This window comes from Pseudoliparis swirei, chromosome 5 (genome assembly GCF_029220125.1).
Source record: "Pseudoliparis swirei isolate HS2019 ecotype Mariana Trench chromosome 5, NWPU_hadal_v1, whole genome shotgun sequence".
Classification (NCBI taxonomy): domain Eukaryota; kingdom Metazoa; phylum Chordata; class Actinopteri; order Perciformes; family Liparidae; genus Pseudoliparis; species Pseudoliparis swirei.
The window spans coordinates 20,640,724-20,652,759 of NC_079392.1; the positions used below are offsets into that span (position 1 = coordinate 20,640,724).

General features: G+C 41.6%; 1 protein-coding gene across 2 annotated transcripts; it reads right to left on the reverse strand.

Moving 5' to 3' along the window:
- Positions 1-409: 409 nt before the first annotated feature.
- lhx4 (LIM homeobox 4) lies at positions 410-11,610 on the reverse strand. 2 transcript variants are annotated; one of them, XM_056415406.1, is made up of 6 exons: positions 11,349-11,610; positions 7,452-7,623; positions 5,596-5,798; positions 4,916-5,070; positions 4,053-4,224; positions 410-3,235 (listed from the first exon to the last, which is right to left on the reverse strand). In XM_056415406.1, the coding sequence occupies exons 1-6, from the start codon at positions 11,425-11,427 to the stop codon at positions 2,847-2,849; spliced, it is 1,170 nt and encodes a 389-aa protein (XP_056271381.1). In that variant the 5' UTR covers positions 11,428-11,610; the 3' UTR covers positions 410-2,846. The 2 variants fall into 2 exon arrangements, with proteins under 2 accessions (XP_056271381.1, XP_056271380.1); XM_056415405.1 differs by lacking the exon at positions 11,349-11,610 and having other exon boundaries at positions 7,452-7,887.
- Positions 11,611-12,036: the final 426 nt, after the last annotated feature.

A 12,036-nucleotide genomic window follows, 5' to 3' on the forward strand; every position in this document is an offset into this window, starting at 1 on the left:
TTAGTACTGAGAGGATCAGTGGAGCCAGCGAGGCATCTGTTTCCCCACTTGTTATATTTTTTCTCTCTTTCTTCCCTCTCTTCATGTATCTTTCTTGTCACCCCCACCCAGAGAGCGAGAGAGGAACGCAGCATCAATCACTGTTAACTGACTGACCACTGTCTGTTGGTGGTACTAAATGGATCTCCACAATTGAATAGAGGCCTAAGTGTGTGGTAAATGCTCTCAATGGGTAAATGAATTTGCGGGTTAACTCGCTCTAAGAGCGTTTAGATAAGGCAAAAATAATAAAAACACCTCCAGCAGATATTTTTCTTTTGATATATTGAAAACAAAGTTGAGCTGAAAATCTTAACTCCCACATTCATCACTGCAGGCGCAGTCTATTAAAGAGAAATCCACTCGAGGGTAACCCAAAGACAATTCAGCTTTATTTTCCTCATATAGATTTGACTGTACACGGTTCATACCATTACACAGAAGGCATAAATGAATAAATTCAGTGCTCTCTTTTACATCTTTTTCAAAGACACATGGCAATAATAAATAGCACTCATGAAACAAGACGATCAACACGATTTCAAACTGTACAAAATTTACAACAATTAAAATCAAACTTCTGAGGCAACACAGACTTAACAGAACTGTAGTGGTAATGTTTTTTGTGTACGATTTTCACTTTACACTCTGTATTATAGCCCGCAAATTACACAGAAAATAATTTGTCCATATGAAGTATTGATACAACCTTTACTGGTTCTCTACTGGTATGATCAAGGGGAGAATACTGGGAATAATAGGTCCCAAATTAGCTTTAGGGCGGGGGCATGGAAATGTATGATACTGTAACTAATGTTTTGTTCCCTAGAAACAATAATAATGTACACTACAACTCATATTGTAAACCCTTTCAAGTTATTTATTTGGGTATATCATAATTTTAAAATAGATTATACCACAATTAATGTCATTGAAATATCAACAACCCTATTTTCTCACTAACTTATTGTCATCTTCCCCTTCACTTATATTTCAATCCCAGCACAGCCAAACAGTAAGTACTTTATTGATACCATATATTTACTAGATAATTATGCTGCAATTTGCGGGCTGTAATCCAAAGTGTTACCAGATTTTTCACCGGTATCACTTTCTGTTTGTTGAGTTGCTTTCTGGCTCTTAAATAGGATGCTCTGGTAAAAAAAGAACTTGGCAATTTTCCTTTAAAAAGGTGACCACATATATAAGATTCAATTTATTTGCTTCAATTCATGAAACAGAAATATGAGTACGGATGTGTTTTTTAAGCAATCCTTGCCTTCAGATCCAAATAGCTACCGGTTTTGACATGCTCAACAAGTCAAACCCAGCTATGAGAAGATAATTTGCATTTCAAGAGAGTCAGAATCCCTCCTCCTCTATCTTCTTCGTCGTGGGAGGCTTTAAGATGTGGCTGATGCTGCCAGAACTGACGGAAACATATCAGTCCGGCACTGAAGCGACAGTAGGGTATCAGCCCTGGTAGTGGGGGGCTCTGTGGTAATCCCTGTGACATGGGGGCCAGGCAGAGGGAGAACAGATTGACAACACATCTGGGGTCAGTAAGTAGGTTGATAGCAGGCAAAGCCAGAGCTCTGCTGGACTGAGTAGATTACCAAGAGAAGCCCGGATCAGACTGAGGAAACAGAAGAGCCAACACAAAGGGACGTTTCATCGGCCTTCCTGCGAATACTTGTTGGTGTTTTTAATGTCAATTTAACGTTTCTCATTTGCATAACCATTTCATTTAATAATATTATCTGCAAAGGAATCCGTAATTCGGTCTTATAAATGGACGTCTGCTTGTCTATCTGTTAATTCAAAAGAAAATAAATTAATAATTTAGATGTGTGATGTATTACTAAAATGCTCAGAGTTGAATTTCTCCAAACCCTAAACTTCTTGACTGTCCTCCAACACATGAGCTTTGATGCCCGGTGAGTCTGGAAACAGATACTTTAATACTGACAGGCTTCTCCTCTCAGGCAGCATTTACACACCAGAACAAGCCAAGCACCTATGAATATATAGAAGAGAGACCTGCTGTGGAGCAAACTGTGCACCCTCATTCAAACAGAGGAGACTCCGGTTCCTACGGACAGACAGACCAACGGCCTTCTACTTTCCTAATAACTTGTAAGCGTCAGCAATACATTAAAAAACATCAGCATGGTTCAAAATTCACACTTGTGCCACTGCTCTTGTAAATTCCTCTCCCAATGAAACACTGTGTTTTTGCCTTGTGCATATGTCTCTCCTCTTTTTCTCTCGTCCTCTCTCTGCATTCCTGTCCGTATGTGTAGAAAAAGAAGAGGAGAGTAAAGTGCATTGCCAATGTAAAAGGCTTTGATATGGCCAGACAGCAGTCCTACTCATTATGAATCAGAAGCATGCAGGTGCCTCTCGGGTCTCATTGGGACTTTGATCTAGACTGAAGCCCTATTGTCGTAGCTGTCGGACAGGGATGCTTTATTTTCGGGGACAATATGAGCTCCTCTGTGAGCATTAATCCAACGGAATCCAGTCTCATTCTCAGAGTGAAAGAACAAAATAAAGTCAGGTGATACCAAAAGTTGTATGATACAGAGATTAAACATTCAGCGGTTTGGAGGTGTTCTTCACTGCTTCTGTTCGGACTTCACCGTTGCCTCCCCGTTACAACTGTGAGGGACGTAAAGTCACACTTCTTCTCTTTCTTCTCCTCTTCACCCAGAATCACAAAACATACCAGTCTTGGAGGGTGACAGAAAGAATAGTAAAGCCTCGTAAGTCTGTTTTGCCGTATCCCCACACGGATCTTCTGTGACTCAAAACTGGGAATGGTCCATCTCGTCCAGCCATGAGGCGGGGCTGGTGGGGAAGTCGGGGTATCCCGTACTGCTTCCTGTGGAGAGGTCTGAGGTTGGGCCCCCTGCCATGGCCCTCAGAGCCTGTCCCACGCCACCCGGCCCGCCCTGCACCACCAGACTGTCCATGCTGAAGCCCAGGTTATTGAGGAGAGGGGTGTGGCCGGGCAATGATGTGATGGAGGAGGGCGACTGAGGGAGACCGTAGGGGCTTCCTGCCCGGATGTCGTGGTACGGTTGTCCGGCCGCGTCGACAGAGAAGCCGCCGTTCAGCACCGCGCTGCTGGTCATGTCGCCGACGCTCCCGTAAAGCCCGTTGGTGTGGCCGAGATCTGACAGCACCTGGTCGTCTGTGAAGGAGATACCAGCATGAGGGGTGTAAAGAGTTTGACACATCAACAGTACTGTCAACTGCAAGCGCATTATATAGTTGTTATATTTCAATACCATTAAGTGCTTTTATGAGTACGATTTATTGTGCCAGCATGATGTGGATTACACAGGTACAGTGAGTGGACGATAAGCATGAGTTTTGGTGTTGAGAACGGATGTGCTTTATTTTCTTCTCTAACAACGGAGGTCTGTATGCGTGCTCTGAATATGAGTTTCCATCTCAATCCCTCCACTGAGTGGCTTCAATAACAACAATGCCCCAGGGCGCTTTCTCTCTAATTGACTAAAAGCCTTGTGTGCTTTATAGAGTTTCTGTCACCATGTTTTCATTTCTCATAAAAAAAATAGCCTTCTTTTAAAAAGTGGCTTGAGGAGTTTTATGACTACCCAAAACGGGTTTCGTGAACATTAAATAACCCAAGGATGTCTAAAATGTCGTTTGCATTCCAATAAGAAACGTCTCTCTTTTCCAATAAGCTTCATCGTGGCGACAAACGGAGGCAGGAGAATGCGTCAGGGGCCAACGGGAGGTGTGAGGGGAATATGAAATGAGAGGTCTGTTTTGCTTTTTCCTGACGCCGCCTTGAACAATGCAAGAAAACAAATGAATTGCCACAAAGACACATTCGATTGCTGCTGCACCACATCATTTAGCAGCTTTTAGGCTCCCTTAATCCCATTAGCCCGACAGCGTGACTGACAATTTCCTTTCAGGAATTTCTCTCCGAAGCAATAATAGATGTGGACTCGGTTCGTTGACTCTGCGTTAAATACCTCTGAAGCTCAGTTCACTGTCGCTGAGTCCTGCGTCGTCGGCCGAGCTTTCCTTCTCCACTTTAGTTCCTCCTCGGCTACGTTTGACACTTTTATAAAACTGGGTCCAGCGGTGTCGACCCGCATCTTTCTTCAGGCGTTTTTCCTTTGCTCGTCGGTTCTGGAACCACACCTGATGGAAATAATAATAATTATCATTTTATTTTAAACATTCTTCATTCCAATCATCATATATATAATTTTAAATTATATTTAATTGGACATACTCAATGTTTTCATTATATTTCAGATGTTTAAATATTGAAATCCATTTTGATTGACACAGTTGTGAAAAAATTTGAATACATGGGGAAGTACATAACCAACTTAGACTAAACTAAACAAGATGCACATCAGAATAAACTAAACAAATTTCACAATTTAATATTAAATCAGCAGGAAAAGGTTAAAAGAATCTTGAAAATAAATGAATTGGCATAAAGTCATTAAAAAGGGCTCAAAATAATTGAAGTTCTTACACGTCAATAAATATGTTTTATATATATAATTAAAAGATCATGTATTTGTAACACGTCTTTGCATCATCTTTTTTTTAAATCTCAATATTTCTAGCTTTAAAGACTGATAATAAAGGCCTGTGTGCTTATTTTACATAATCTATATTTCAAACAAACACTGGGTACCTATAGGGACCTCAACTTGTGAGCAGGTCATATGGGGCTAAAATATTTTTGAAGAAGTGACAACAAATTTCAGCTACGTTTATGATATGATGTTGTCTTTTTTTCTCCTGCATGTTGTGCACGTTGGAGATAACATTGAGACCTGCAGTAGTCTGAATGACAAATAATGAAATCCTCTACCTGCACTACTCGCATGTCCAGCCCCGTCTCCGAGGACAGCTGCTCTCTGACGTGGCGTGCTGGCTTCGGCGAGTTTTTGTAGGCACTTTTGAGGGTCTCTAGCTGCTTGGCCGTGATAGTGGTCCTCGGTCGCTTGGTCCCCGCCTCTGAATCATCTGAAAACATCATTTCAAGTATGAGCGACTTCTTCTTACATGTGTCACGTTGCCTTAAACAGTCAGTGCCCCCTCGGCCTTTGCGTGGTGTGTTTGCGTGTTAAATGAAGTGAATGGTCATGTATGGAAGTGCATTATGTTCCTTGTGCATCCGTCCCACTCCCACAGCAGAGGACATAAATCTACACAGCCAGAGTGCCAGAGGAATGGAGTTATTGGCGTCGCACCATATAAGAGCATTTGCTTCACTTTACATAATCAATCAGAGATGCATGAAAATCTCAGGCGAGAGGAAAGGGGAGACAACACACAGCCAGACGACCAACAACACAGATCCAGAGTCAGCGGTCACAGCGCACAGCTGGATCTGTCACGTCCTCTACTGGGATGCTGATGTAGTGAAGTCAAGCTAGACTGAATAATCTGTGTCTGACTGTATGGATATTAAGGAGACATCTTTTTACATTTATATATATAATGTTTATTTAAGTTGTTGCTTAATATTTTGGATGCGTGCAGACCTACCGTTTTGTTTCGCGGTCTCATAATCCACCTTGCACACCAGCCTCCCGTCCTCCATGAGGTAAAACTCGTCCCCGGTGGCCAGCTGTCGGCTGCACATGATGCAGGCGAAGCAGTGCAGGTGATACACAAAGTCCTGCGCCTTTCGCACAACCTGCGTCGGAGGGATCCCCTGTTGGCATGATGCACATTTTGTTCCGAAACGCCTGCGGGAAAACATGAAGAAGAGAACTGCCATTAGAACATTTGATGCAAAACTTTAGCAAGGCAGACGGACATTCTTCTTCTATTTCTGAGGCTGGTGGAGATAGCGAGACCAACGGAGATTAAAGCTGCACGTGCCAGACAGATATTTCTCCAACTGCAGCGAAGAATGATGGCACCATGTCTGTTTTATCAGAAACTCCAGCTGTTGTAAAGGCAAAAAATCAGCACTGGAATGCATTTCTGTTAACGATAGTCCTGTCCGCAGATTGATGGATGGAGAGGATCAATGCGTGGTGTGTGTGTGTGTGTGTGTGTGTGTGTGTGTGTGTGTGTGTGTGTGTGTGTGTGTCAGTTTGCATGTTTATGTGTTTGCAGTTGAAGTACAGAGAGCTAAGGAGGAGGAGGAAGAGGAAAAAGAGGAAGAGGAGGAGGGGTGCGCACAGTAAACACACCCTGAGGAGAACCAATAAAACACTGACTCAGGAGAGGCTTTATATCACACAACCAACCCACAGGAATAAAAAGAGCACTGTGAAGCATCCAAATCACTACTGGGACCCATACACCAATGAATATGTGTGTCCACACGTGTGTGTGTGTGTGTGTGTGTGTTTATGTATGTGCTCTGCAGCCACACACGTGTCCCTCGCCACAGAACATACTAACGTCTCCCTGCTGTCCCTCGGGGTCGGCTAACACTGTTAGCACTCAGTGAAGACTCCAGAGCTCTTTACTTCTCATTCAAGCTTTGAGCATTAAAATCTTTCAAACATGATTTAGTAAAAAGCCCCGATCTGCTGATCCTATTTTGGATAAAAAGTCAAATTCAATTTTCTATAGTAATGCCTCAGAAATCAAATCGTTTGAAAGACAGACAGGGAAAGGAAAAGGGGGAATGGCCAAAAACAAAAAAGGAGTTTTTGAGCTCTTGTTTTGAAATGTGTTTCCTCTCACCATGCCAGCAGGACGAAACATCAAATTATGAAATATAACTGTGAATATTATGAATACCATGCAGCACATATTTGAATTCAGAGATAAATCTGCAAATATTCCAGCACGGTGCCTTGAGTTGAATAATACCATTATTTGTTTGTGTTAGATGTAATAAAAATGATATTAACAATGATACAAAAATAAGTATTAATTCAACCCAGACCATATTTAACAAAAATACTATAAACCTATAGCTCTCCCTTAGAATGTTTTGGTTCATAAATAAAATGAAAAGATAATTCAGTAAAAATACGAGACATGAGAAACATTGAATTCATGCTGATGTGCTGAAGGAAACTTTGTAGCTAACAAGTAGTGACGCGTTAAAGTTAGCCTCACATTTAAGCTAATGTTGCCAGCTTTTTTTGCCTTTTTTTTTTAACAGATAGAATATAAACCATTAGGTTAGTTTCATGAATATAAAATATCGTTAAATATTCAAAGATATATTTCCGCCATTTACTTTTCATGCCAATTAGTGGTGAAAAAGTGACCAAACGTGTATTTTATTTGGTTATGAAACCGGAAGCGAGGGTGAGCTTTTTAATTTTTTTAAATATTTGCAAAATGTGTACGATAACTAAGACAAGTTAACAATAAACACATATACAACTTCATCACGGAGGAAGAAAAAAAAGAAGCAATACGAAACTGACTTGAAGAAGTCGTCCTTGCAGTAGACGCTTCCGGCTCGGGAGAAACATTTGTCCGCCAGCGGAGTCTGGCAGTCGGCGCACTTGAGGCACTTGGAGTGCCAGTGTCGGTCCAGCACCTTCAGGATGAACTTGTCCAGGATGTGTTGACTACAGCCGGCGCAGTGAGGGATCTCTGCGGGGGGACAGGAGGCCACATGAGCGAAGACACAGCAATCCGTAATAATTCCTGTTTTCAGACCTGCAGCGACCATGAATTTAAATCTGAACTTTGCACATAAAAACGTGGCTTTTCCCCCCATCATGTCCCAGCTTGCAGTTCAGACTCCAAACGAACAATATATATATATATATATATATTACCGAGTATGTGATATTTCAATTATGAATATTATTATAATATATTCATTATGGTATTCAAAGATAAAAGTCGTATTTTCAAAAGCTTTTATAAATCCATAATTTAGATTGTCTGTCGAATACATATTATATTAGTACTATATATATTTTTTTCTTTATCCATTTTTATCTTTCTGATTTCTTATCCTTTTGAATTAAATTATGAATTATTTTGTTATTACAGACGAACGGCAACAATGTATGCCATGTTTAAAAATATAAATATAATTCCCTCTATTTATGTATTTGAAGCGCTTTGTGACATGTGTGTCCGTCATTGTTCAAGGTGCTGAACTCGGATCAGTTTTTGACAAACATTGATTTGTATTCATGTTGTTCCTCTGAAGCCTGGTCGCGTGGTTGATTTTATGGGAACTATTGTGGCAAATCAGGCTCAAGGAGAGGTTTGCTTTAATTTTCGTGGTTGGGAAAAAAAAGCATCAGAATGCACATAGAAACAGGGGATCAGCGTATTTGACCCTCCAATTCTTTAATATCACCTAATTCTCTAATAGATCGATTATTTAGTGCAGTAAACTGCCCATTTCAGTAAGTGAAATGTATTTATAAAAAATGAGGGTCAAATGTTTATTCAATAACTAAATGCACATTTCCTCCCAAATGTTGACCTTTTTATAACTAAATGATATACACATGTTGCACAGGAACATGATTTATTTCGTCACAGTGACTGTGCATTTAGTCATAATTAAACGTATCATTTTCATTCTATTTACAGCGAGTCAATCCGAGATTTATATTGTTAAAAAAAGCCCTCGTCCTTTATCATCTAAAAGTATAACCTTTCATTTTCTTAAATCATCCTGTAAATAAATAGCGGCTTCACTTAGTCCAACGTCACATGATATCCGATAATGAAAAATCAATATTGAGGCGAAATGAACCGAGCAGCCGTCAGAAAACGCAAGGAGAAGCACACATACACATACACACACACACACACACACACACACACACACACACACACACACACACACACACACACACACACACACACACACACACACACACACACACACACACAGAGAGGTTGTGAGCTGAGGCTGGTTCACTGTCTAGACAAAACATCTTGCAACAATAACCTAACTAAGCGAAGACGCCGTGTCCCGTGTGCATATCTCATGCACGGTCGGCCGAAAGCAACAAAAACAAAGCGATCACGAATCTATTCCGTTATTTTTTGCAGCTTTAATTTGAGACATATGTGACTAAAAGGAAATACGTTTAAAATGTAGCTCAGCGAAAATAACAGATTCCTATTTTTTTATAAGCTCACTTATGTGTATGAACATCTATAACTTCGGAAAAACTACGAAAGAAAAGTGCTGCAATAAATAAATAAATATATATAGAGCAACATTCCTGCACAGACGAGTGAAATATATATATATATATATATACACATATATACAAATATATATATATACATACATACATATATACATACATATATACATATAAGTATATATGTGTATATATATATATATATATAGGTTAAGTTATAGAGGCATTTTAAATATCTGGAGCTAAGTGGTGAGTGGATGAAGCTGAGCGGGACCGAGAGAAGTGGTGCTGAAAGGAAAGCAGCACGATCTTGGCAACGACAGAAGGTCCACCGTCCAGCTTCAGTGTGTGTGTGTGTGTGTGTGTGTGTGTGTGTGTGTGTGTGTGTGTGTGTGTGTGTGTGTGTGTGTGTGTGTGTGTGTGTGTGTGTGTGTGAGAGAGAGAGAGAGAGAGAGAGTACAGCGTACACCTCTGTATTCTTGCTACTCTCCACTCTTTCTTCAATTCAGTCTCATCACCTCATTTCACACAGGAAGTGAAACATCTTTTCAGAGTTGTCTGTTCGCCAAACTACTTTCACAGGTTTTTTCTTCTTCTTCTATATAAGTGCATTCTGACAGCCTCTTATACTTTCAATTGTCAAGTGATTTGTGGTAATTAAACCTGAAACAAACACTTTATATCCCAGACTAGCCTGCAGGCTAAAGTTGTGGGTGTAATTGCCCTCATCCGGGCTTTCTGTCCATGATATAAAATAAATGTTGAGACAAATTTGCTGTTGCTTTTATTACTCGAATAATCCAGGTTTAAATCCAGAATGCATGCTGGTCCTGCAGGGGGCTGAGTAGCAGGATCTTTATCCAATCTTTTAATCTGCCTCGATTTATAAAATTAAAGAGCATAAACCGACCATATATAGTCTCTTTTTTACTGTGGTCAGGTTTAAATACTTTGATGAAAAGGTTGGGTCTCTAAAATGACACCATGGTATCGTTCATCTGCTTTTTTGCATGGGTGGTTTTTTTCACAATAAAGATGAGGCAAAGAAAATAATATATTAAAACATTTTGGGGGTATTTTTGGTAATTTGGAAGCCAAGTGTGTGTTTAGAATCCACCCCTAAATATGTATAGTAACAAAAAGAAACTATTTTGACCAAACATGTTTCAAAAGTGTTTTGAAAACCAAGAAGCAGTCCAATAATTATCACCATATAATCCCAATTTGTTTGTTTATTTTTTGGAGGTAGCCTATAGAGTAGGTCCATCTGTACATTTGACTAACTCGCATATAAATAATTAGGTCAGAGCAGATATGTATCCCATTGCATTTCTATCTCGACTGCACGATCAAATTATAAAGGGCCTGAGACAGATTAACACGCCGGGATGAACAGATGTAAGGACATTCTCACCTTTGATGCTTTAAGGTTGAAAATGGAATAAGATGCTGACAGATAACTGTGATAAACATGTGGTCCCATCCTGAATAAATGATGACACAAATGAACTATAATACCCTATAAATAATTCTTAATTGTAAAAACACAAACGACTGAAATGTAGGCCTTGCTTCAAAGATAATTTTTAAAAAACGACGTATCCGGCGTTTATTCGACCCAGTAATGAGAGTCAATCAAAGTCACTGTGTATTCGTCTGATGGGTGATGACAACTGCGTCTGATCTCTTGACCATGCAGTCTCGTTTACACATTAACAGCTGCCTGGAGGCTCAGTGTGAGCCCGGCAACCTGACGGGGGAGAGGCAAAGTTTGAGGGCTAGATGGACAATTAAATACTGTTGCTTTAAATAACAGAAATAATATATTTCCCCCTCCAAGGATGATGGGATAACAACACCAACGTGACACCGCCTGCACTAAGTGGTGCATCCTATTGCAGACTCCAGTCCAGTGAGACTGTGGAGATTAATTGGACATGCGGGTGGCCATTGCTTGGCATTGAGGCCAATAGTCTGTATTATTTAAGACTCATATGCTCGTTGAAATATAAGAAGCATGACACATCATTGGCCTGCACGGTACAACGACAGAGAGGCTGAGCCTGCCCACCTCATCCTCCTGCCGAGTTGTACTGTGGCTGAACCCCCCCCCCCCCCCCCTCCTCTCCCCGACAGCGGAAAACCCCGCAGCACAGGTTGCGCTCACCAACCAGAGGGTAAAAACAAATGTCTTACGTTGCAGTGGCACTCCGAGAATCTCCGGTAAACTCTTCACGGGACTCTCTGTCGGTAGGACCGCCGCACTTTGCATCATCGTGATCCAAACCGGGAGACAAACGCACGCACATACACCCGCAACACGGTGGGCGCACTCCCCCGTCCTGTCTTCTGGAGAGGAAAAAAATAAAATAAAGAAAAAAAAGTATGCTGCTGCTGATGCCGAGGCCTCTCTCCTCTCTGTAGGGCGAGCTCTCCGCGCTGTCCCGCCAAAGCCTCTATCCCCGTTAGGTGTCTATTCCCGGGATGGTGTCCGTGCCGTGCCGTGCCGTGCCGAGCTGTTTTGGATTGAATCAGACAGGCTGCGAGGTCCGTTCAGCGCTGCAGGGGCGGCGGGGTGTGACGTCAACGCGGCAGAGGCTCACGGGGGGCCAATGGGAGCGCAGGAAGAGGAGGCCCCCAGGGCGGAAAGCATCCTCCATAGGTGTACAAGTGAGGAGGAGAAAGGAGAGGAGGAGGAGGAGGAGGAGGAGGAGGAGGAGGAGGAGAGGCGTCTAACATGGTTTATGAAAATGTCTCAAGAGAGGCGGGACCTTGTTCCCGTGGAGACCATAAATAGCTCACTGCAGTGGCTCCTGGAGGGGCCACGGGCCAGCTGTGCTCTTTCTGGGAAGGAGGAGGAAGTCATAATGCAGCCAGGAATATG

Coding starts and splice junctions, on each gene's coding strand:
- lhx4 (XM_056415405.1), bottom strand. CDS start 7,753: ATGATGGGGGGAAAAGCCACGTTTTTATGTGCAAAGTTCAGATTTAAA. Junction 5,799..7,451: donor TGCAAGGACGACTTCTTCAA/GTCAGTTTCGTA, acceptor GTTTTCCCGCAG/GCGTTTCGGAACAAAATGTG. Junction 5,071..5,595: donor TGAGACCGCGAAACAAAACG/GTAGGTCTGCAC, acceptor TGATGTTTTCAG/ATGATTCAGAGGCGGGGACC.